This window comes from Porites lutea, chromosome 1 (genome assembly GCF_958299795.1).
Source record: "Porites lutea chromosome 1, jaPorLute2.1, whole genome shotgun sequence".
In the NCBI taxonomy this organism is placed as follows: Eukaryota; Metazoa; Cnidaria; class Anthozoa; order Scleractinia; family Poritidae; genus Porites; species Porites lutea.
The window spans coordinates 8,465,243-8,491,256 of NC_133201.1; the positions used below are offsets into that span (position 1 = coordinate 8,465,243).

The 26,014-nt window shown below is 37.1% G+C and overlaps 1 protein-coding gene across 1 annotated transcript; it reads left to right on the top strand.

Moving 5' to 3' along the window:
* Window positions 1-289: 289 nt before the first annotated feature.
* On the top strand, window positions 290-24,654 carry LOC140934746 (uncharacterized). Its single transcript, XM_073384321.1, has 17 exons — window positions 290-414; window positions 609-700; window positions 2,754-2,819; window positions 6,030-6,314; window positions 8,798-8,875; window positions 10,425-10,664; window positions 11,652-12,277; window positions 13,320-13,361; window positions 13,710-13,751; window positions 16,788-16,859; window positions 17,109-17,153; window positions 18,708-18,758; window positions 18,985-19,029; window positions 19,483-19,554; window positions 20,927-20,947; window positions 21,604-21,676; window positions 22,683-24,654. The coding sequence occupies exons 3-16, from the start codon at window positions 2,804-2,806 to the stop codon at window positions 21,637-21,639; spliced, it is 1,671 nt and encodes a 556-aa protein (XP_073240422.1). The 5' UTR covers window positions 290-414; window positions 609-700; window positions 2,754-2,803; the 3' UTR covers window positions 21,640-21,676; window positions 22,683-24,654.
* The last annotated feature ends 1,360 nt before the right edge of the window (window positions 24,655-26,014 follow it).

The window sequence follows — 26,014 nt, forward strand, 5'->3', positions numbered from 1 at the left end:
AGTAATATGGCTAAGAGTTTAAGATTCAGGATTATCCAGCTCCTGTATAAGGAAAGTAGCTAAACTGCTTCTTAAAGCAAATACTTAAAATACTCGTAGTTATACACCAAGGTCGTCCTCTTGTTTTTCTTCTACATTGTTTAGTGTCCTCTGATTTTTATGTGATATATAATTTTGATGTTTTTGTCCCTATTTATGGCACCATTGAACATGTACGAGTACTTCTTGTTGCTAGGATACAGTTGCGAAACCCAGACCGATTAGCCACAGGCTAGGCAAAGCCGACTCAATTATGACTATGGTTTCATCAATAAATGGATGCTCGCACTTGGAAAATCAGTTTGATGATAGAGAACAAGTTGACTAGTCCAGGAAATTGGGCTGAGGTGACTGAAGGGGCTTGACACAATTCAGGTAGAGCCTCGTTTTGAATCTCCTCCTTACTCAATCAGCTAAAAGGAGACTCTGCTCACACTGACATGGTGTATTTTTGGAAATACACATATAATCAATGTGATACCCCTGGGAGTAGAGAGGGGTCCCATGGGCTGAGGTGGAGACTTGATCAGACAAATTTGCTTGTTTAACAGTCTGCTTATTTTGTTCAGTATTACAGCTGTCTCTGGTGCAGAAGTTGTCAGAAGGCTCCAAAGGTGTTTGTTTCAGAATAAGGTGATGTTTCCGCTAAAGATAACCGCAGGTATGTTAATTTCTGACAATTGATGATGATGATGATGATGCCTTTATTAAAGTGTCAAAACTGTAAAAGCAGTGTATAACCACCAAGTGGGGACACTAAAATAAATTAAAAAGAATAAATCAATTAAGAAATTAAGAAAACCTATGTACAGTATAAGCCAGTGAGAAATTCGAGAGAACTATATACAATATGTACAAATGTATCCATTATCTTATAAGAAATAAGAAATAAAAGATTAAGAAGTGCAAAGAGAGCAGTTAGAGCAGTTATTGTCATCTAATAGCATGCTGAGATCCACTTTTCTGATGTTATACTTGAAGGAGGACAACGTGTAAGCTTTTTTCACGTTACTAGGAACAGAACTCCATACCTTTGGGCCCATATACCTGAGCGAGTGCTTTCCAAAGGAAACTGTGTTGAATCTGGGTATAGTGAAGTCATGATTGCGCAGTTGATACTTAATTGCAGGCTGTTCAAAGAGAGTGCTAATGTATGTTGGGCACATGTTATTTTTAACTTTATACATGAGAATAGCTATGTCCTGTAGTCGCTGGTTGTGTAGAGTAGATAGCCCAGCCATAGATAGTAATTGACCATAGGACGAATGTTTATCACAATATATAGCCCTAAGTGCTCTTTCCTGGATTCTCTGTTAAGTCATCAGTAGTCATCCTTAGTAGTGTAGTGGTGAGGAGAAGTTACATTGAGCCAAAGATCATGGTTCGAATCCTGCATAGCACCTTTTCTTTTGGTGTCCACAATAAATTAGTTTACTCTGCGTGTAAGCAACGCATTTGACACATTAATAAAGTTTTTATAAGCGGCAACATGCAGGGTTTAACTGCGGGGGTTGGTGGGGGAGGGGGGAGGGAGGGAATTACTTCCTTATATAAGCCTTAAGTATATAAGTATGTCCTTTCCCAAAGGGTATGGTTTCTGGGCCTTTTTGGTCTGAAAAATGGTTTTCGAAGGAACTATGGGAGTGTACACCTGTGAAAGTATTTATCGTTTCAATTCCAAATGAGTAAGAAAGAAAGAGAAATATGCAAATTTGAATTGCATTCAAAAATTTTTTTGGTCTAGTTGCGCCCCAATCTAAGTAATGATGACATGATTTCTGCCTTTAGAAAGGCCAGCTCTGAAACCTAGTATGGATTTTAGAGGTCTGGTCTGAAAATGGGTGTGGAAATTCAAAATGACATTTTTTGGTCTGAAATAGGGGTAGGATTTGGAGAACTGGGTGGCACCCCCCACCAAGAATTCCCAGGAGTACCCCCCAGGGTTTAACTGTACATCTGTGTTTGTTTGAGTGTGGCATAATTTTATTGATGCTTCCATCTGCCATATTAAATGGAAGGGTAGTGTTTATTATATTTATTACCTTGTTTCTTCCACAGCCTTTGACTGAGCCAATAAAATGCACATAAAAAATTATCCTTTTTCAATAAAAAGCTTCCACTAGACCAGTGAGCTAAAAAGTATGTGATTGCAACTGGGAAACCAAATTTTACATAGTTCAATGTCAAAAAAAAAATTACCGTATTTATTCGAATAATTGCCCAACCTCGAATTAGCGCCCACCTCGAATAAGTGCCCATCCTAAAGGGAGAAAAAGTTAACAAGCACCCAGCCTTGAATAAGCACTCACCCCACCCCTCCCCCTCCCAATTAAACTCAAATAAGCTCCCACCCCCACCCTATCCACTTGAGTGACAATGAGATTGAAATTGAAATTGAATACCATTAAATACTACATAAGAGACTTCCCGGAAGACAGAGTTTTCTTCAGAGTATTTTACAGAAATCTTGCCTTGTTACTTATTAGCATTTACTGTTTTGCTGCAAAATAAACATACTACACTTGCTGAAAATGGTGAAAATTTAATAAGCGCCCAGCCCCTAATAAGTGCCCACCTCGAATAAACGCCCACCCTCAAGGTCCAAAAATTTAATAAGCACCCAGGGTGGTTAATCGAATAAATATGGTACCTGCCTGTTATGCATGAGTTTTGGATTGCAATGTAGGTAATTTTTGCTTTTTTTTCATTTTTAGTAATGTTCAATATAATGTACATTGGTGTAAGTTGAATTACTTTACAAGTTATGGATAATTTAGCTGGTAAGGTATTATAAATTTAAAACCATTATTTTAGTTAATTTTTTTTCTTTATCATTCATTTCCTTAAAAGTTATGGATAATTTAGCTGGTAAGGTATTATAAATTTAAAACCATTATTTTAGTTAATTTTTTTTCTTTATCATTCATTTCCTTATTATAATTTATTGCTTGTTTGGTTGTTTATACCCAGACATGCATGAAAGTTGCATTTTCTGGATACCTGCCTGCACTAATAGATGAAATAACACTTAACCCTTTAAGCCCCAATATCCACAAATTTTCCCGACTGATCTCTATATATTTCCTTAAAGAATGAGTTGAGAGAATTTGATAAAAGATCAAAGTATTTTCTCTTAGGGAACGCGTCCAAATATCGGCATCGGGTCACGCCGATGCCGATCAATCGGGTGCCGATTTTTTCCGATTTCGTTTTCAATCGGTACCGATATTATCGGTACCGATTGAAACGGAATCGGCACCGTTCAAAATTCTTCATCGGGCCAATTAACAGAATTCATCAAATCTTGACTTATATCTGTCAGCGTTTGTCAAAGGGTTGAAATCGTCGGTCACGCTACGTTACTGACAAAAATTATATAGGGCAATGTTTATGTCAACAAAAGCAAAGCGTGAATGATTGAGTTTTCAATGCACAAACAGGCTGGGTAAGACCAAGTGTTTATCGCCTTTCTGAAATGTGTATTGTTTCAAAAAAATTAGCGACAAATGCCTTCATCGAAGAGTTCTTATGGAAGACAATACCAGACAAGATGAAGAATTTTTGTATCGAGCATCTTTAAGCGAAAGATAGCGCGCTGAATGCATTTACGACCTTAGAATCCAAAACGCGTGATTGAAGAATCCTTGCTGGCCGGAATTTTAAAATCGTTTAGCCAAGAAAATAGGGGACAGAATACTGTCAGATCAGGCATTCATGACATTGCGTGTACAGGAGCGAACTTGAACCGGCTAGAATCAGGCAAGTTGTTTATTTGCTTGTAAACTTCTCTCGTCGAGTCAAACTCACTGGATCTTTCATTGTTACGTTGATTGCACATTCCGTTGACGCTCCGAATTTTTTAAAAGAAACAACTAATTTTTCGCTCTTTTCTGAAACGAGATAAAACAAAGCTTTCTATAAAATGTATTAACTCGAGTTAAAGAAAGGAAAGAAAACTGCTTTTAACGATCCGGCTTGCGACGTGCGATACGTATTGGATACGTAGGCAGAAGCAACTTGAAAACGCCGTTCCCTATATTTTCAGCTCATCAGAAGTGAATTGAATTATGATAAACTTTTAATTGCAAGTGAAACAAAATACAAAATACAAAACTAGCTTGAAAGCAATGTTTACAAGTTATAGTTATACAGGTGACAACTACGAGTTTGAATAAGCTTTGTAAATAAACAACAAGTTAGTACACTTATTTTATATATAATCTATTATAAGAATGTTGTTTTACCGGCCTACGCTGAATATTCTTATTGTTCTGTCGGTTTTCAGTTTGGCCGCTAGGCAGTCACGAATTTTTATGAGAGGTTTCGAAATATGACTCGCTCTACATTTTGTTAGAACAGCGTGGAAAAGTTTGTAAGCAATTACCGATCGACTGACAGAGAACAAATCGTCGAACAGCCTTGTAGACATCTTCGAACCAACTTATAAGGCGAAAAAACATCTACTGAAGTATTGTTATAATTATTTTACTATTGAGAACAAAGCAAGTTTTAAAGACTGTTTTGTTGAGTGAAATGACTCTTTCATTATTTGGTTTCGTGACATGTTTGCAGAATCACATATCCTTATCAGATGAATGTGATACCCCATTATCCACATCGGAATGTTTCTGGCTCCGATTGAATCGGCAAAGTTTTTATCATTATCGGAAACGGCAACTAGTGCCTACAGATAGGTACCGATTCCGATCAATCGGAAAATTAATCGGGTCCGTTTCCCATGATCGGGTTGCCTACCGATATTTGGACGCGTTCCCTTAGGTGATCATTTAATTAATTCTCATAACCTCATCTCATGACAATGTATGGATGTTGTTAGGAGAAAATTGCTGTTGGTCACTATTGGGACTTAAAGGGTTAACCAATGCTATCCTGCCGTTCTCCTCCTTTTTCCAGTGTTAAGAGACAAACAGTTAAACACACCAGAAAAGAAAAATTTAACATTGTATTTGTAGTAGCACGTAGCTTCACAGATCATGACCAGAACCAGCATTATCTGTTATTAACAAATTTGTTGCAAATTCATCTGTGTGTACATGTATGCTGGATGTGCAAAATGCATATTTTTAAGTTCACTGTATGCATTAACTTGCTTTATTATTCATTCAAAATATGTTCTTAATTCTGATTGGGTAAAAGCACACGCATAATTCACCATAACCAGTTACTGATGTCCAAATTTGGAAGATTTTTGTGTTTAACAAGGAAATGACATCAAAAATGTAGCCCCCCAAAAAAAAGATGGCGGACATAATTCACTCGTTTCAAGAGTAAAAACTACAGCTGAAACAAGGCGAAATAATAGCTATAAAAACATGGCAAAAACAGCAAGAAGACAACTCTGAGGGTGACATCTGCTATTTGGAGAATATTTGCGGAGCTGGACAAACCTAAACATACACTATCGAAGGTGAATTTAACATCAATGCAGGTAAGCATGTTTCAGCAATGTTTTTAAACTTGGAATTATTTTGAATGAATAATAAAGCAATTACTGCGCTTTTCACAAACATGCGAACTCTAAAGTTCAAAGGCCACCTTCACATGAATTGCATTTTTCGCTGCCATCAATCATATAATTACGATCACAAGCAACTAACCTTGAAACACAGAAACACACAAAATGGATCGAAATCCACCAATCAAAAATCACAAACCATGACCTTTTGAAACCGTTAAAGTAAAGTATTGTTTCCTAAGAGGTCCATTAAGATGATGGACGGCAGCGAACAATGCAATCATTAGTTGGCTTTTCAACTTCAGAATTTGCATGTTTGTGAAAAGTGGAGTAATGAATTCGTCTTTCATAGGATATGAAGAATTGAACAGATCTCGGAGGGTGTTATCCACCTCGGCCGATTACACCCTCCTTGATCTGCTTAATTCTTCATATAATCCTACTTAGCCTCATTCATTAACTGCTTTATTATTATGTCTTAATGCTTTATTTTTATTGCATTTATTACTTGAAGGTCTTTCATCTAATGCTCCAAGCTATCCCTCATTTCCAATCAAAGAGCAGTTGCTGAATGTGTTGGAGTCCAAAGAGATTGAATTAGATGCTCTACTAAAGCTACTTGGAGTAGAATTAAAAGCTTCTCACCAACTCAAGACAGTACACGAGTTAGTGAACAATTATGAAGTGCAGAATGGACAGATTTCTTTAGAAACATGGGAAAGTATATTTCGAGGGCTTGGATATTCAAAAGACTTTCTCCAAGTCCTTGCTAATTTCAATGAGAAACGCCATTGTCAAGGTAAAAAGAGTGCACTAGTGTAGTGTTTTGTTTAAAGTAGTACAAGATACTGAAATGCTTTGCAGACTTACTTGCAGGTTACATGTATGTAGCTAGCAGGGTGCTGTGTAATGGTGGTTCAACTGTATTAGAGTTTTTGTTATTGTGAAGTGCCTGTATGTGCTATGAATTTCTTTTGAGTTAAGTATAAACCTGCTTTTTTTCATATTCAATACCTTATATACAGGGCTTCTGATATTTCGCGTGGTCGCGGACCCGCGAAATTCAGGTATTTCCGTGAAATCCCGCGAAATTCCCAAAAAAACGCGAAATATCACGAAATCCGCCATAAATATTTCCAAATACATGTCGGCAAAACATATTTAATACTTATCTTGGCTATTAGACCTGTTTTATTCACCCCAAACGTCCAAATTTATCTTGAAACTTTGTCACTGCAACGAGTAAACAACGTCCCAAAACTACCAGGCATTTTTAGATGAACGTTGCCAAAAACTGGGCACTAACCATAATGTTAATGGCTTTAGCATTCGCTCATTTCTCGAGCGAACTGTTATTGAAAGAGCAAATTAATGATTATCCCTGTTAAAAAAAACGTTAAACAACGCTGGTCATATCGTCGCAAAATTGATCGATTTTAGCAAAATTTGCCAAAAACAATCCAACGAAATCGGCTGTTTTTTACTGATTGTTTCTTGGCGAAGTTTCCCCCGAAATTTCCCGTAAAATTGGCCGATTTTTCTAAGAATTTGCCCCGAAAATCTTTTGAAATTTGACTTCTCTCCTGCGAAAATCCCGCGAAATCGGCCGATTTTTCCGCGAATTCGCACCTGAAAGTCCCGCGAAATTTTGTTTTTTTCCCGCAAAGTATCAGAAGCCCTGTATATATTCTGCCAAATGCCACAGGGCACTACTACATGTGGTACAATGTAGGGTAGCCCTTTCCAGGGATCCAGATTCATGTTGTAGGGAGCAGCATGCATATCAGTCATTCTTTTAGTGACAAGTGGTGCCATCTGAATGTCCAAAACAGGGTAGCTTGCATTGTATGAACAAGAAGGTTCTTAATATTGGTGTCAAGGCTCGCTTGCTTGGAGATTAGATAAAAAATGAGGAGAAAATTAATTCTACTGGATATTAATTACTTTTTATATCGTTTTCGATGATTTGTCTCTGAATTGATTTAGTACGCATGTTAGCGACGGCTGGAAATACGTCTGTGGTAGCAGGCAAAGGAGGGTATTACCAGCCTTGCACCTACTTTGCGGGTGTTTGTTTCCTGTTTGCATGATGAAAACATGAATTTTACTTAAGGTTTCGAATAAATTTTCGCTGGTCACAGAGAGTGGGATAATTTTTATCAAACCTCCCATATCACCCCAATTCCCCTTCTGGGAATGATATTATTACTACATTCATAATGCATTCAGGCTTGTGCATATATTAATTCCAACCATGCATTATCCTTTCTATGCATTTAATTAATTGGATCTGTCAGTTCTGTATATGTGTTACAGGTCTTATACTACTACATGTGGTATTTATGCCAAATATCACTATAAATCGTGCTATTACCTATACAAACTTAAATTCAGGTTAAAAATTTTTAACCTAGTAGGTTGATTCTCAGTTTCCTTTGTCTCCTAGACCTAATTCTTGAGTAATCACAGGGAGCCCACACAATCTGTTTGTGTAGCCGATTGTTATTTTATAGTAATTAATGTACTGGATTTACCCTTTGCTTCACCTATAGCGATATATCGCTAACTATGTATATAAATCAATTATAAATAAACGTTGAATTACCTTACCTGTGGCTTAATATAGTCGTCCTTTTACCTCAAAAGCGGTGTTTTGAGCAATTTTGAATGAATTTGAGTTCGCCGTTGACTGTTCCTTATAATAGAAGGACAAGCTTATAACAATCCGCTACGCAAACAGATTGTGTGGGCGCCCTGTGGAGTAATCAGAGCTGGGAGACAAAAAGGAAGTTGAGAATCAACCTAGGTTAAAAAGATTTAACCTGAATATAATTTTGACCAGTGTACATGCATGTACATGTATTTAACAATTATTCCTTGAGCCCAAATGGGCTCTGAGTCAATATAGCCCATGAGGCCGAAGGCCGAATGGCGTATTGACTTGGAGGCCATGAAGGCAAGAGGAATAATTGTTTTAGTAACATCCAACTATTTGGTCAAAAATATTGAGAATAAAAAAAATTCTAGCTAGTTAATAGCTAGACTTTAATCCTTTTTTGCCGCCAAAAAGCCAGTGCTTTTCGCTACAAGGGGGCTATAACTTAATAGCCTAGTAGTTATATAGCTCAACCAAACAGAATGCAGCATTGATAATAGACCACTGGTTGGATTTTACTAATAACAGTTATACCAGGAATGTAATATGCATGCATACTCACTTTCCTGATATTTAGTGAGTAAAAGTAATCAAATTGATTTTCTGGCTGTATAATGTACATGTAGGTACTGTTGATTTAGCTGTGGCCAATCTGCATACTGGGGAAGATAAAAAAAATGATGAATCGGGGGCCTCGAGTAATGGTGAGTCAAGCCTATTGTTGATCAATTTTAGGTAAAGACCTTGCATTATTCTTTAATGTTGTCATGACTAATTGCAATAATTTTTATTATGTACAACGAACACGCTACAATTGTATTAATATTTATTAATACCTCGATTGTACATGATCGTGACATGTTGACATGCATTAGGTTAAATGGGATAAAATAGTTTTGCATATACTTGAGTTCAGTCAAAAGAATGATCATATGGCAGTTGCTTTAATATTAATAAGTGCATTACATGTACATTGTTTATAGTTTTTAATTAAAATCAAGTCACTTGTGGGATATTTTACAGTTTCTCGCAAGAAAGCTAAAAGTGTATGAAGTACAGGGTACTGGCAGGGTATTAGCTGTGCCTTTAGATGATTTTCTTTAGAATCACGTTTTTCTTACTTTTTTAAATAGTTAATGCCCTGTGCTGTGCTTTGCAAACAAATAGAAGCCTATAGAAGCTCAAGTAGCCTGTAAAATCCAGCATGCCTAACAGTCAAGTAAAGCGTAAAGTAGACGTGCAGTTCAATCTCGTGGGACGAAGGGTAACAATCGATAGGAGATAGCAAAGTTACCTTTGAATGTCAAACTCTGAACACTTTACAAAATTCAAAATTCGTCTCCCAAAACTTGGAGTCCTGTTGCTGCAGTTTTGACACACATCAATAACCCACATGCTATCTCAGCCATGCCTACAGTGTATGTCACGTGCTGCTTGTAATGAAGGGCGAAAAGTGGAAAAAATAAATAAATGATATAATCATGATATAACTTGACAGGGAGGGGATAAAAGAAAGACAAGATGGGGAGGGGGGGGGCTTTTATTCGAGGGAGGTAATCATTTCAAATATATCCATCAAAGGGAAGCGATTAATCAAGGGACAGCTATTATTCGAGGAAAATAACAGTAAATACAATTTAAAAAAATAAGTTTTAGTTTCCCCCTGTTTTAGCTTGAACTCTTTCAAATAGCCTGCATACTCATGAACACAGCCAGAGATAACATGGCATCAGGTTGCTATTTTAGATCGTTTATCAACAGTGGACAAAAGTGATTTGTAATTTTGCCACAAAATAGAATTTACTTCTCAGTAAAGATGAAACAACCAACTGACCACATACCCATTTAGATATTAGTGCTAGTGCCTAAAAAGGATATGGTTTTACAGTTGTTTTGCCAACATTAGTCGTTTCGCCTATAACCCTCCTGTTCACTTAAGTGTTAAGTCGTTTTATTCACGTTTGTGAAATGCCATGTAGTCATAGTAAACAAGAGCCAAATGGAAACAAACACACGTCAACTTAACATTAGTCAAAAAATCTCCTCCTTCTTGACAACGAAACCCATTAATTTAAGACTCAGAGGTACAGTAATAGAGCTATAATTACTGCAGCCATTATAAAACTAGAGTATTCATCAATTGCGTAAAATATCCTTTCATTGAAAAATAGGGGGACTGCAGCTGCATGATCAACCTTAGCTAGCAAAAACAGCAGGTTCATGTTTAATTTGAGGTGATTTCACTCTGTTTAGGTGCAGCAGGATCTTCCAGTATTCTAAATAAGAAAGATCCAGGTGCAAAACCGAAGACTAATCCACAGTTTGGTAGTCTTAGTCATGATGACACATCCTCTGGTCCATTTGCAGCTTTAAGTGCCTCTGTTGATGCAGAAATTGATACCTTTGACAAAAAAACAGCTGCCTATTCACTGAGCTCATCACTTCTTGTAGAAAGAACCTTGACTAAGAATTCCTCTGAAGAAGATAATAATGGTAAATGTATTCATGACTTACCTGTACTGTAGATAATGTATAGAATGTGAAGATGAAAAAAAGGGTCAGGAGTATGATTTAAATGAAGTACATCTATGCCTACTCTAATGCTGATTTTATTTTGATAATAATATTAATATTAATGATAACAACATTAATGATAATATTATAACGGTAAGAACAGTAATAATAAAACAAAAAGACAAAATTTATGTGTAACATAGAAAGCTTCAGTTTGTGAGGGGTTGTTCTAGTAATGTCTCTTGACTATTTTTTACATGACATTTATTGCAATAAATATTTTAGGTCACAATTATTTTAAAGATGACAAGTTCCTTTTTCGTTTTTCCATTGGTTAAAGATTACATGTATTGATGTCAGTCAAATCTGGAGTGATTTTAAACAAAGTACTGTCAAGTGTGTCAAGTGAAGTGTGAAGTCATTTCGGCTTTATGCTTAATAAAACTAGAACAGTGTGTATTAATATAATGTTATTACAAATAATTTTATTGCAAATTGTAATAAAAATTTGTTGTATCCCAAAATCAAGCTGATTTAACTGTTTCGAACGTTTAACGGCTTTTAAATGCAGTTGCTTTAAAATAATATAATGTCATGCTCTAGATTTTTACCATCCATTCTAGTACATCATACTTATTTACATAATTATACATCACCAATTTCAGGAGGTCAGTTATAATTATGTGCTTATAGGCTTAAACAACGAAAAACAGAAATAAAAGGTATTGTTGTAAACTTCATGCATTAAACTTCAAATAATGAGTGTACTAATATTTGAGATACGATAAAGTCTAAAATTATTAATTTTCCTAAAGCACAGCAATTTGTAGTGATCTTTAGAGTTGCAAGATTTTGATTTTGATGTTAACTTGAAAAAAAAGTGGACATCAAAAGTTTAAAGTTTAAATATTCATTTTAAGTTGAACCATTAAAAGTTCCACTCTTTGATTTTATACCTACTTGCAGATAAGGTCTTAAAATCTAAGTCAGAATTTGAAAGTACCATCCTCCGACAACAGAATGCCCTTGCAAGAGGACTGACAACCCCACCACAGTTTCCACAAACGGACAATAATAAGTGGCCGGAATGGAGCTTACCTCCACCAGAAGGACATCAGAGGGAAAAACGATTATCTGTCCATGATGACCAAGATTTTGGTGAACAGTCTCGATCCGCTGCGGTCTCAACCGCGAAAAGAGAAGATAGTTTTTCTTATTCAGCAGATAATAGCACACTCAGTGAAAGTCCAACAACTGATGAAATGGTCCAATCACCACCTGAGAGGAGTGCCAGTGGAACTGTAAGTGGAGAAACGGAAACACCTCATAATGATATTGCAGCTAATATGAGGCAATCTTGCTTCGAAAAACAAGATTGCAGCACCCTCATGGCGAATCAAGAGAAAAAGGAAGATGGCCATGTATCCAACAATGCTGCTTTACTTGCTACTGAAGGGCCATTACTAACTTCCTCAGTGGATTTTGTTGCTTGTAGCAGCAGTAGTGAAAATTTGAATAGCCAGCAAAGCAGAATTCCAGCTGAGCAGGATGATAATGTAGGAGATATTGGTTTATTGGAAGAAATGAGTAAGGTATGATATTGTTATGTCATTTTTCACAAGTTTAATTAGAGCACCAGAAATAGATTTACTTTTAAAGGTTCATAAACCACTATGAAGAATGAAGCTTATTTTGCATAGTATAGTTCATTACCCGCAATAGAGCGATTTTCATATGACCTTGAAAAATGGTTTCTGTAAGTGTTTGTTATAAGCTAATGGATGAAAAGATCAAAACATGGACTCTTCCTTTTCCCGCCAAAGAAGACCCTAATATGGAAAAGGCATTGTTCGATTGACCAATCATGTTGCAGTATGATGTCAAAGCGAAGTATCCATTGATTTCTAGAAAGTTCTTGGGCATGGAGTTTTCTCACCCGAGCGTTCGCTTAACCCCCGGGGGGGCACTTGGGTATTTTTTGGGTGGGTATGTGCCGCCCGGGACTCCAAATTGGCATCCCGTTCCAAAAAAATTTCCCCTAAAAGTGATACCCCTTTCTAGAAATGGGCCACGTTTTTATACCCCGTTCTAGCATTCGCTCTAAAACTGATACCCCTTTCTAGAAATGGGCCAATTTTTTATACTCCGTTCTAGAAAGTTTGTAAATTGAAATAGCCCTGTTTTTTTAAAAAGATATTTCTTTATTTCTTCGACGTATACATAAAAAAATGCTTCTTCATAATCAGCAACAATTTTAAGCAGAAGATAAAGCCGTGATCCACAATTTTTTTATACCCCGTTCTAGAAAACGCCTCTGAAATGGATACCCCGTTCTAAATCAGGAGCTTCAAAATCACGACCCTGTTGGGCGGCACATACCCGTATAGGTGATGTATGGGAGTACCCCCCCGGGGCTTAACCAACCAAAAGCCCTGCCCTCAGCCTCATTCATTAACTGTTAAAGATACGTATAATTAACTTTTGTTACTGGATAACTCTTTTGTTCTTGAGATTCTCCTTTGTGGAAATAATTTCCCAGTTTTTTTGTTCTTTGCGTGTACAAAATGTCCGATCCGCAGTTTGGTCTGTTCTGTTAAATCAATAGCTTTCATCACTTAAATTGTTTTTTTTTAGGAGATTGAGAGCCTGCATCTATATGAAACATTTATGACAGAGGTAAATATTGCATGTTTAGGTGAAATTTTTGTGAGTGATTAATAAAAAATGAATCATTATGTACTAACTTAACGTAAATTAACCCTTATTGAGGTGATGCTGACCAGGTATTGGTTTTTAATTAATTTTTTAATAATAATTATGAAGCCACACATTGGGAGCGAGGTCAATTTATTGAGTTCATATCTCCCGTGAGGAGTGAAATGATGTGAAGTATATGAAATAATTCATTTTTGAACTGCGGTTGTAGATGAAAGTGAAGAATGATCATCGCACTAAATTTTCCAATTATAAATAATTTATCTGAAAGTAAGAATTAACCTTGGTCCCTTTCCAAACCCTTTTCAGGAAAATGATATTTTACGTCACAATGAGGCATATTTGTTGCAGGTAAAAATTGTTTTACATGATTGTAAAATTTAACCTATTACAAAATTCTTGAATCTCATTGGCTATTAGTAGCAGTGATTTGTGATAATCGCACTTAGCATGCTGAGTGGGGTTCATGAAAAAATTCCTTAATCTTATTGGCTTAGAGCAGTGCAGTTTTTAATAAACACGATGCAAGAACGAGCAAACATAACGCAAAAAAGAGAATAAACTGCAAATTTCTCAGAGAATGGAAACCCCTTGAAGTTTGCAAATGAAAACATGGCCGGCTTACAAATAAGCCGAATTTACTTCAGTCGCGGCGTAAAATACCATGGAAGAATTTAAAAAACTAGTTAAACAAAAACACTAGAGGACCTCATTCTGAGGTGATGTTTGGAAGAAATGGAAAAAAGAGGAAGGAATTTCCAAACAAATTGAGAGCTACGAGCCGGCCGACTTCAAAAAACCGCTCGAGCGTTTCTGCGCGGAGATTTTATAATAACAACAAATAAGGGGACGACTACAACGTTTGGATGCTAAAGCCAAACAACTATGTCTTAGTCTAGCCGGCCGTGGAAAGCGTCCAAACGAAGCCAGGAAGGCAAATTTTTTTTGTGTATATTATTAAACGATAATCATACGACTCAATTCACAGGGCGCCCACACAATGTGTGTGTGTAGCCGATTGTTATTTTATAGTGAATGTACGGATTTATCGTTTGCTTCACCTATAACGATATATCGCTAAGTATGTATATAAATCAATTATAAATAAATGTTGAATTACCTTACCTGTGGTATATCGCGTTCTTTTGCCTCAAAAGCGTTTTTTTGAGCGATTTTGAAGGATTTTGAGTTCCCCGCCTAATAAGGAACAGTAAACGGCGAACTCAAAATCCTTCGAAATGGCTCAAAAAACCGCTTTTGAGGCAAAAGGACGACAACATATCGTGTGATTTAATTCAACAACCTACAGGCTGAAATTTGGCGTTTAAAAACCTAAAAATACAAGAACCTGTTTAGCCTGGTGTAGAAAAATAGGTTCTAATACAAAAAAATCACTCCAATTTTGATGGTCAAAATTCTGGATTTTTGTCAGAAACTTCTGACAAAAGTTTACTGTGTATCTGTTTTCTTTGATGTACATTTGTTTGGATTTCCAGTAGAAATATGTTTTCCGTAAAGCTACAGTGCTATATAGACGGTTTAAAACCTAAATATTTATATTTTTGCCAATGGTTACACTACGACAACCTCTGGAAAATAAGAACCTTTTAATAACCTTATCAGCCTGAATTGGGAAAAACTACCCAAAAATATAAGAACCTGTGTGTTCAGCCTGACCTCGAAAGTACTAGGTTCTTATATTGTTTTTTTTTTTACTGTTTTCAAACTGTTGTCTTGTTCTAAGCTAAGAATGCTGATTGATTTGTTATTGACAGCAGGCAAAATGCTCACATTTAAAGCGGGCAACTGTTGGCGGCTTGTGAGACTTAAGGTATTTTTCAATAGTTGAAATCGTCATGAAGCCATCAGTGCAAGTCTTTGTTGCGATCTTATTAAACCACGCATATTTTGCCATTTTCTCCTGCCTCGATCTGGATTCAGGTAAGAGTCGCGGTGGTCTTTGTGGCCTCAAACTTTTAATTAGTACTTGGACATGATTTTTAAGTTAACGTTGCGAGAGGCACTCCACTGTGATAACCCAACAGGCCACTGGACCAGAATGAATCTTGAGCTAAGTTGTATAGCTGGGCGTGGTTCTCTCTCTTTGTGTAAAAAGTGCCATCCCTTCATATGCTTAAGTGACTCTGGTTCTTGCTTGGAGCTGCCTAATGGTATCTCACTCTCAGATTGTGGCAGGACTTCGTCCGAATGAGGGAACTTGATGGTTTCCACGCTAGCATTTTGTGTGACTTTGCCTAAGAACACTGAATTCCCATCCACGTTGCATGTGGTTCTTTGTGTGTTATTGTTTTCTGCTCTTTTGATTGTTGCTTTTAAAAGCTCATCGGAACTGAGGGGAAACCTGGACTTGTCTGTTGCTGGTAAGTTGTTTGTCTCCATCGTTGTTTCTGGGAGGATAGCTCGCTGGGTTTGTCGCACCATAAAACCTCAGAAACTATCTTTAGTTTTAAGGCTTTATATATATTAACAGGAAAAGGAAATGAAAAATATCTGAATGAAAGGCACTCAATATTTTTTCGTGATTTACATTGGCTAATACACACCGGTAACTAGTCTACTAGCTACGGTTATTACAAGACAACCGGCAGTTAAATTTCTTTGGCTTGTTGATAATTATAGTTTTGAGTGGTTGATTTTTCTGGCTGTCTTACTGTACATTTTTTTTTTACTAGGAAAAATTTTTAATTTTTTGTTTTCCATAATACAAGTTTATCTAGCTAGTGGTAATTGGACAATTTTGTTGTTGCAATAGCCAAATTGAACAATGAATGTTATGGGCTTTTATAGAACCAATCAGATTCAAGCATTTTGTTTATTATAGATGAAAGTGTGAGTAATTAAAAACATGCACAGAATACTCATTATTATAAATAAAAACACCAATGAAATACCAGGTGAGCTCTCGCGCGAAAACACGATACCTTCACACGTGAAAATAACATGCACGTGTGAAAAGATCACCGTTACTATGACTACATAATAAATCGCGCCTTTCGCAGCAAAAACACTATAAAAGTGAAATGGTTTGGTATTTTATTGGTGTTTATATGATAAATAGAACACTATATGGCCGCTTGGAGGTACGAAATTTTTCTTCTCGTGTTGAAAATATTTCACTCGTTCGCCGCGCGGCCATGTAATATCCTCTATATATTGAATCAGAATGTTCATTAAGTTTATATCCATATTTGGTATGTCCAGAAACTCGTAAGGGTTAGAGCCGAAAGCAGGTGTGGAATTGCACGTATTTTAGGCGTCCTTTGATGCCTGGTTATGCCAATTAGATATTTACAGGAGTAACAACCATTTATAGTCTTTCTCCTTTCTAGTAATAATGTTGTTGTGTGTCATTCCCTGCTTTGATAGGAGCTCAGGATACAGAAGGACCAACACAGAGCACTCTGTTATGAAAACCTTGCTTTAAGACGGAAAGTAGAGGTAAAAGATTACTGTCAAACTAATAAAACCTCCAGATCATTGGTTTGACACAGTAACATAACATAGATCTACACATACATTTGTGCATCTCAAACCATAACAAACATGCTATATGTTCTTCTCTGAACATGTTATGTATAGTATCACATGGAGAATTTCCGAAAACAGTCATACAGGTATTACAGTATGCAATACATAATGGAAAAAAAAATGTTTTTAAAATTTTGTTGTACGTGTTATATTTTCTAGAGATTAAGAACTGAAAAGGCAGAACTTCTTGTGCATACTCAAGAGGTAAATACAACAGCTTAATAGCCTGCGAATACAGCCGCCTCTCATTGCTTTCTGCCTCCGGGACGTTTCGCGAACGGGACATTTGCGACTTTTAACTCAGAAAGTTCATAATGATGACGAAAAGCAATGTTAACCACAAATCTGATACACTCGAACCTTCATATGCGACCACCTCCCATAAGCGACCACCTATCCAAAAGAACATCTGTCGAAAGGTCCTTGGACACCTTATGAAGTTTATACAACGTAGTATTCCTTATCGTTTTGGATTAGGGTTAAGCACTGCGTTTTACAGATTAGGGTTAAGCACTTCCCTGGTTAAGCACTGTTTCGAAACTGGTTAGGTTCTTATGTTAGGTTGGGGTTGATGCTATGTGTACTTTAATTATTTCCCTACCATCCAACAAATCCTCAGTGATCTAGTGGTTAGTGAATGGTTAGTGTGGTATAGTGGCAATTTGGGACATGGGTTCGAATCCTCTTGCCCTTCATATCAATTTTTTTCTTGCACTTTCATAAATGATTTCCAGCTTGAAATATCTTCTAAGTGTGATATAAAAGCAGAAAACAGTTCTACCTTGATTGTGTAAAAATCGTAAAGGGAGAAAGGGCCTTTCGGCAGATGTTAACGAGTGCTGACGTTTCCAAAATACCAAAAGGTTTTCCCAGTCAAAACCATCTAATTAAAACCCCCACTTGTTGTGGTGACGGTTGTACAATTTTCCATGGTTTTCCACCTATTGTAAGTGACCGCTTGACGCATCGTCTGATCTTCTAAGCTTCGCAGAGTATACGAAGACCTTTAAGTGACGAGATGGAACAGCAGATATCGTAACTAGGAAATTGCGTACAATAAGTTGTTTTGTAAAAGGTCGAAGCGTCGGGACCTCTACTTGGAAAAGACAACCTGTTGTTCGATTCTCCTAAGCAACCACTAAATCTTCGCTTTTGGGGTGTCGCTTACGGGAGGTGCGACTGTAGTCATAGGATTCCAGATTAAAATATGTTCGAGTTTTTTTCTCTCTCGTGAACCGTTTTTGACTGCGGAAAGTGATGAGAGGCGGCCGTATTTATAGAAAATTAATTTTGATTTTGTTTGATTTGATTTTTTTGGAGGGATTTCCTAATTTTACTTGATTTTACTTTCACTTGTCTTTTAATTAAAAAAAATAGTTACACATAAAAGTGAAAAATAAGAAAAATATCCCTTCAAAATTCAGATTTTTCGATTGGCAGTTCTTGGTCACCATACTTTAGCAAAAAGTAAAGCAAAGTCTGTATTACACTAAGCGGTTCACCTGAATTTGGGGTTAATATGAGTGGGTATATATTTCCACCAGTTTCAGTGACGCAGTGGGGAATGATAGTCGTAGAATTAAACGTGCCGTGGAAGTTGTAATCAACGGCCCAAGAATAATATTCAAATGTGAAAAAAACCTAGTGGAATTCTCTTTCATGCACGTGGCTCGGACAAACAAGAAGTTATTTTGTTTTAGAGATGGTTGTTTCCTGATTAATAAAACTATGAAATAATGTATCCGTCTTGTTTTTCAGTTGCAAGCCCAGTTGAATGAAAAAGAATTGGAACACCGAATTGTTCAAGAGGTATGAACATAATTCTTAGACTGCTAAACTCCGGTGGTCGCTATGCTTGCGAAGGTTGTACAACACAAAGGGCTAAACGTTATTTTCAAAGTTACTGTCAAATTTTGAGCTTAACTGGAGATTTTCTGAACCAGTCATTGTTATTATAGTATTCACTACTTAATGTAATATTTCGTACTTACCAGTAAGAATGTTTTAATTACAATGTACGTATTATATTTTGTAGACGTTAAGAACTGAAAATGCAGAACTGCTTGAGCAAAAGGAGGAGGTGAATATATAACAGCCTGGCCTGCGATTACAGTCGCCCTCATTGTTCCCTGTTGCCGGAACGTTTCGGGAGAGACGAAGCGTTCCCAATGAAGGGTAGCGATGAGAGGCAGCTGTATACGCAAGCCAATAAAGACAGCCTGAAAATAACATTCAAATGTGGAAATTCTTGTTGAACCCTCCTTCATGCACGTGGCTTGGAGGTGGTAAAGTACATTACAGATTGGCCACTCCTTCGTTAGATTTCTTTCAGAAGCTTCCTGGAGCAAGTTTTATCAGCGCTACCTGGCCAACTTTAGCGCTTTCTTCTCATATTGTAAGCTTTTCTTAGCCAACCCGCATTCAAATTTGCCGCTTCGCAGATTATGAATAGTAAATGATGTCCCTTCATATCTCCCGATGATTTAGAAGTTTCGTGCCGATTTTGAATATGTGTTTGTCGTTTTTTTTTCAGTTGCAAGACTGTTTGAGTGTAAGAGAATTTGAGATAGCTGAAAAGAATGAAGTGATCCAAACTATACAAGAGGTATTTAATAGCAACCCAGAAACGAGCACCTTAAATATTAAAATTTTCGGTGGCTGCTATGCGTACAAAGATCTGACAATGTAACACGGCATAGAAATTTTAAGGTAATTTTACAGCTTGTGGCAGTTAAGCACGTTCACAAACCTGTAAAAATGTATTACTATTTAACTTAATTATTCGTGAAAAGGGGATAAACATTTCAACGTATCCAGCTGAAAACATTTCCAGATTGACTTCTGAGTATGTAAGTGTGACAGTTTACGTATTACTAAGTTATTCTCAGTGGCGGAATCCAGACCTTCAGATAAGAGGGGGGGGGGGCGGTCATCCAGACCCTGAGATAGGGGGGGTGGTCTCCCAAAAAATTTTTTTCGGCCCCTCGAACCTCATTTTGGTCGAAAAATAAAGGGGGGAGCCGAGCCCCCCGGGCCTCTCCCCTGGATCCGCCACTGATTCTAAAACTATTATGCTGGCTTGGACAACAGTCACTGTCGTCTGTAAAGAGACTTCTCGATTTATTTTTCGTGTCAAGTCCATCTAATTTAAGTCATACTATTTACCCTGGACATATTGAGATTAAGAATAAGGTGACCATGCATGTTATATTGTGTCACTCTCTCACTGACGGGGCTAGAACTTGCGTATAATAAAATGAACATATCACAGAACTACGTTTTCTAAAGACTAGGCTTCAATTCATTCAAGTAACATTAAAAAAATTTTGTAATTATTGTAGAAAAATCGTATAGTTAGATAGCGCTCATTCAGCTGCTCAAGGGTTCGGTCCTGCCTATTTATGTCGACCCATGATGTACAATGGTCATCAATGGTCTACAATGCTTACCCGTGATAATAAATTGCAATAATTTATGTTTTAGGCTCGGCACAGTTCAAAGTTCAACGAAGTCGCTCCTCACTCGAAATAAGCCATAAAAACCCTCCCTCCCAAAAAGTGCAAAACCTTCCTTGTAAAAATGAGTTTTATTTGCACGAGATTAAAAAACCATTTTCATGGCAATAGCTTCGCACTTAGCCTCGCTTTGAAACAGAGGCTCGGGGCATTTGGGTCGACTTTGGGTAATAGCCTATTCCCACTAAGACGTGGGCCACTCGATCTTAATTGATGGGTCGACCCAAATTAGATGTCTGACGTAATTCTTCCAAACGTCGATCTCTTCATGTACTTAATTTAAGGGATCGGTAAGGTTCGTTGTATGAAAAGTTCGGCGATTGAACTGGGCTTTTATACAGTGGGTGTATAATCAAGAGAGCATCAGTTTCGGTTGTACGCTTTAAAAAGAGTTGCATTGTACAGGGTGTTTAAAGTTTAGTTTGTGGTTGTTTGAAACCGTTCATGTTTTTAATTTCACAGGAAAATGACAGGCTGAGAGAGGTATGAAAATTAATGTTTTGTCACTGGACAGATAGCGAACTATGAATAATTTGTTCCCCGTTGGTTCGTTTGGTTCCGATCCAAACTTAAATTGATTTTGTTCTTGACCAAATTATTGCTGGACTTATAACAGTTTGAAGAAACTCTTTGTGACTTGCTTTTTAAGGGCCTGTTTACATGGAGGTGGGGGACCCCAGATAGGTGAGGTAACAGGTGGCGGGTCACCCCACCTATCATGTAAACGTGATCAAATCAAAATGAGAGATTATATGGACAGGCGGGTTACCCCACCTAAGCGGGTTTCCTCACCTACCTAGGGTCCCCCACCTACATGTAAACAGGCCCTTAGTCGTTAGATATCTCTCTATTTCTCCTACTTTTTGTCTCTCCGCTGTTTACGGTGCAAAAGGAGGAGCATAATATTTGTGTTTGAAACTAACGTCAACAAAAGAGTCAGTGAAGAATGCTTTCACTGTTTGATTTGGTCCAGGTTAAACAAAATGCACTTGGCTCATGCGTTATTCTTTTGCCCTTATAGCAATCATGATCGAACTATAATTGGGAGTAGTTTTGGCTTTCAAGGCAGAATCGTCCCTGATGCCCCTTTTCCTTTGATACTTACAACTGTAATCGGTTCTATTTTTGGTGCGCTGCAGAGAGTTCGACTCCCCATTCCTGAAGACGATGACTAAGCGATTATGCATCATGAACAACTAAACCAACAATCAGGTATATGTAATTAAAAGAAAGGAATGTGGACTGTGATAAAATAATGAAAATTTAGTATCCCGTTTCATTTAGTGCCTTTCTTAAAAAAATGGCGACATTCCATTGGTTTGCTTAGATCATAGTCAAAGTGGAATGGTTGGGAAAGTCTTTGTTATATGTTTTAGTCAGCTTTTTTGAAACTGACCGTGCACAACGTTCAATAGCATTCCTATCACTTTGAAGTTATTGACCAATAGAAACATTACATTAATTTATTCAGTCACAATTCGTGAACAGAAAACAAAGGATTGTGGACGGTCAGGGAGCTTCCAACATAAACTACAGTACCATTGTTTCAACATTGATGTTTGCCGGGTTTCATAACCTGTCAAACGACCAAAATATCCACTTGTTTCTTTCTTTTCTTTTTTTGATGTAAGAACCTTTTTTTGAGAACGTTCCGCCTGAAATTTGCCAAAATATTAAGAACATACCTTAGGCTCAGACAAGAACAATTTATTTTTCACTGCTTTAACTTTCCTTGGATTTCATAATGTCCTTCATGGAATCAGGGTGCGTGTAAAAGTTTTTTCTTTCAACACATTCCTATTGTGCGTATGGTCAATTATACGTTTCCATTGTACTTGTACAATTCATTTATTATGGAAACTATAATCATTGTCTTATCTTGTCTATATGTAGCCTAAAAGTTATCAGATTTCCGTTATTGAAACTTAAGAACATCTGTAAGAACATTTCCTGGCTGAAACTGCCCAGAAAATAAGAACGGTCCAGGCTTAATTCAAAAATTGGACGTTCTTACAAAAAGGGAGTGTATACAGCCTCGTGAAAGTTAGAACGTGTGTGATCAATACGCGGTAAAAAGGGGCTTCCCTGGGGAGACCAATCCAGGGCCCATTTGTCAATCAATAGTTAATTAAGATGGCAGGATTGGAAGAACATGTATATGTGATTGGGGTACCGCGTTCTTAATTTTGTCATTGAAATTACTCTTTATATTCTTAAGATATCAAAACAGAGAAGCGTTGTAATGCCATACTGCGAGGTGTCTCATTCCAAACACCAGGCTAATATAAACAGAAGACTGAAGTCCCAGAGAGTTTCTGTTTTGTCACATGATGAATTCCAAGTTCTCAGAATCAAGTCAAAGTGCTGCCAGAAAAGGCGTTTGTTTTGTAGAATGCTATGTTATTGCTTTCATGATTACTGAGTCTCATGCTTAAACAGTTTTGTTATGCATGGTGAACTGTGGCAACAGGCCTTGTTCAAATGTATGTTTGTTATTGCCTCCACTGTAGTTCATGTGACGAATTGTATAAGGAAGTGGCTGGAAGGAGAGGTTCGGCCGTATGATATTTGTGCTTGCGTGCACTCTTTTATTTCAAAAACGTCCGGAAAATGTCGCGTGATCTACAACGGGTCAACTGCAAAACAAGTGAATAAGGTTTATTGCCGAACTACCATGATAATGGCAAAAGTGTAGAATTTTGTTGTTTTAGGACAGAAACGGCGATGCTTCTTCCCTTCGTTGGGAAGTCACTTTTTTGTGTCTGCCTTATCAACTCAAATAATTAAACAAAAAATTTTTGTGTTTCGTTTTAGGACATTGTAGGTGTCATACCTAGGTATTGAACAGAGGCCACTGCAGTTTTTATATTTTTTTCAGTTCAAAATTCACCGATATCTCTTTTTGTTCAACAAAACATCACTAGAGTTCCCAGTTCCCATTGACGATCACTGCATTGAGGGTAAAAGACATTATAAGTTTGATTGCTGATTAACCAGTGTCTACCAAAAACTGTTCGGGGTGGTATAAAATTATGGAAGTTTTGCTGATGGTGTATCATAAATGTACGGTTAAGTATGTATATTCTTGTGAATAAGCCAATAGACGAAAAACCTGTGTTAGTCTGATTCGTCTCTAATATGTCTAGGTATAGATACTTCATTAAGAGGAAGGAGTCTTCTGCCTTGTTTTATTACAAATAGTTACTGCTTTTACCTTATACAATGTATAGAAAACTGTTTCGTACTCCATTTCCCAGTTTTCGGAAGACTTATTCGCGTACCCGGGATTAAATTTTAATCGGCGTTGCCGTTTCTTTATTTTCTTTAGTTTCTTTAGCAAACATCAAATAATTTGTAGGCAAAGGGAACTGACAGGTTTTTGCTTTGTCAGCATTTAACGTGTTCGCCGTTGGGCAAAAAACTATTCAGTAGTGCACGCATATTATATTAATAATCAGGTTAGTCAATGGACATGTAAAGTCAATTTGTGTCAATATTGTTTATTTGCACCAAGTGTAATGTATTTATGGTAATTAAATTTTAATAGTCACATATCTGAGGCTTATTAGGACGAACCAGACTTGAATCAAAGTTTGAAAATGTTGTTATATAATGTTAGGTGATTATAGATTTAGAACTATTTTCTACATATAAGAAGAAGTCTATAAAGAAGATTTGTAAATAAAAGGAAATTATTATTATTATTTGGGTGTCGCCCAAATAGAGTAATCGAGTATAGAAAACTGTTTTGTACTCCATTTCCCAGTTTTCGGAAGGACTAACTCGCTAACCGTGGATTAAAGTTTAATCGGCGCTGCCGTTTCTTTATTTTCTTTAGTTTCTTTAGCAAACATCAAATAATTTGTAGGCAAAGAGAATTGTAAGCATTTAACGTATTCGCCGTAGGGCAAAAAACTATTTAGTAGTGTGCGTATGTTACATAATCAGGTTAGTCAATAGACATGTAAAGTCAATTTGTGTCAGTATTGTTTATTTGCACCAAGTGTAAGGTAACATAGTAATTAAATTTTAACACTCAGATATCTGAGACTAATTAGGACGAACCATTGTTGAATCAAAGTTTGAAAATGTTGTTACATAATTTTAGGTGTTTATAGATTTAGAACTATTTTGTATATGTAAGAAGAGTTTTATAAAGAGGATTTGTAAATAAAAGAAAATTATTATTATTTGCGCCTTGCCCAAATAGAGTAATCGAGTTCGCTTGTTTGATTCAAAGTTGCAAGGGCACGCAATACGTGCATAAATAAACAAGTCAAGCGACGCGAATGTCTGTCGCGCACTGGGTCACAGCACAGCATTTATCTTCGTTAGATACGACCCACAGATAACGACGGCAAACAAATCGGCAATAGAAAACAAACTTTGGTACACTGAGTGAAACAAACTATTAAATAATTTAAATTTTCCCTTTGAAAAATAATGGCGTCTCGCAGCACACAGTGTGAATGGTTTGGGTAGAGAGTTTCACAATATGACCTCGCAAACAAGTTATATCCTTTCGCAGTCAAGCCGGGAAAGGGACAGAGTCCAACATCTTCACGTACAAACCCTTTAAACCCTTGGGTTGATTAGATTAACTGGTATTCTTTTGTACACGAACCACGAAAGCGGCAAATTCCAAAGCTTTCACGTGCAAACTTCGTGACAATACAACTCACAGTAAGGGCCTGATCACATGAGCCAGGGAAGCAATGCGCATGAACATTATGTTACCTGCTGTCCTGTTTCTCGCTTGATTCATTCGCCTGGCCGCCAGGCAAGCGTGATTACTTGGAAAATTTCCTCCCGGGATCCTGGTATCACAATACTAGAATCCCAGCTAACCGTGCTGGCTCGGTTGTCATAAAATAGCATAATTGCATTTAACTAAGAGTACTAAGGCCCAGTTCAAACGTCGAATTTCACATGTGCCGAATTTAATTGCCATTTTAGTCGACTAAAATAGTTAAATACGGCATTTGATTCAAACGTCGAATTTAACTCTCTTCGCTGTCAATATTCGCAGTAATATAATAATAATTTACTAAAATTCATTCATTAAGTTCGGCACATGTGAAATGCGACGTTTGAATCAAAAGTCGAACCCAAGTCGAATCTTCGACTGTTTCAGTCGCAGATACGGCAAACGTTGCATTTAATTTAAACAGTCGAATTTAATTGATTCAAACGTCGCACTTCACATGCATTTAACTCTCGCGTTAAGTTCGGCACATGTGAAATTCGACTTTTGAACCAGGCCTAAGGTGCCGGGATCTCTGCAAAAGCGAGGTAGCCCGGCCATGGTAATCAGGCCCTTAGTTCTATAGCCAGATTCTACACCCCTCCCCTTGACTTTACCGATTTCACCCTCACCTCCCCCCCCCCTTCCCCTCAACGTCTTCATACACTGCTTCTCTATATTAAATGAACTTTAAACGAACTATGAATATTATCAAAAATAAGCGAAAAAAAAAAAAAAACAATCCTAAACAGAAAGCCTAGCAACGTTTAAAATAACTACAAGTATGTTTTCGAGCCGATTGATGA

What these genes read in the sequence shown, in the direction of transcription:
- LOC140934746 (XM_073384321.1), top strand. An exon ending in CTCTGAAGAAGATAATAATG is followed by an intron (nt 10,665 to 11,651) that starts GTAAATGTATTC and finishes ACCTACTTGCAG; the next exon opens with ATAAGGTCTTAAAATCTAAG. An exon ending in TTCTTGTGCATACTCAAGAG is followed by an intron (nt 17,154 to 18,707) that starts GTAAATACAACA and finishes CTTGTTTTTCAG; the next exon opens with TTGCAAGCCCAGTTGAATGA.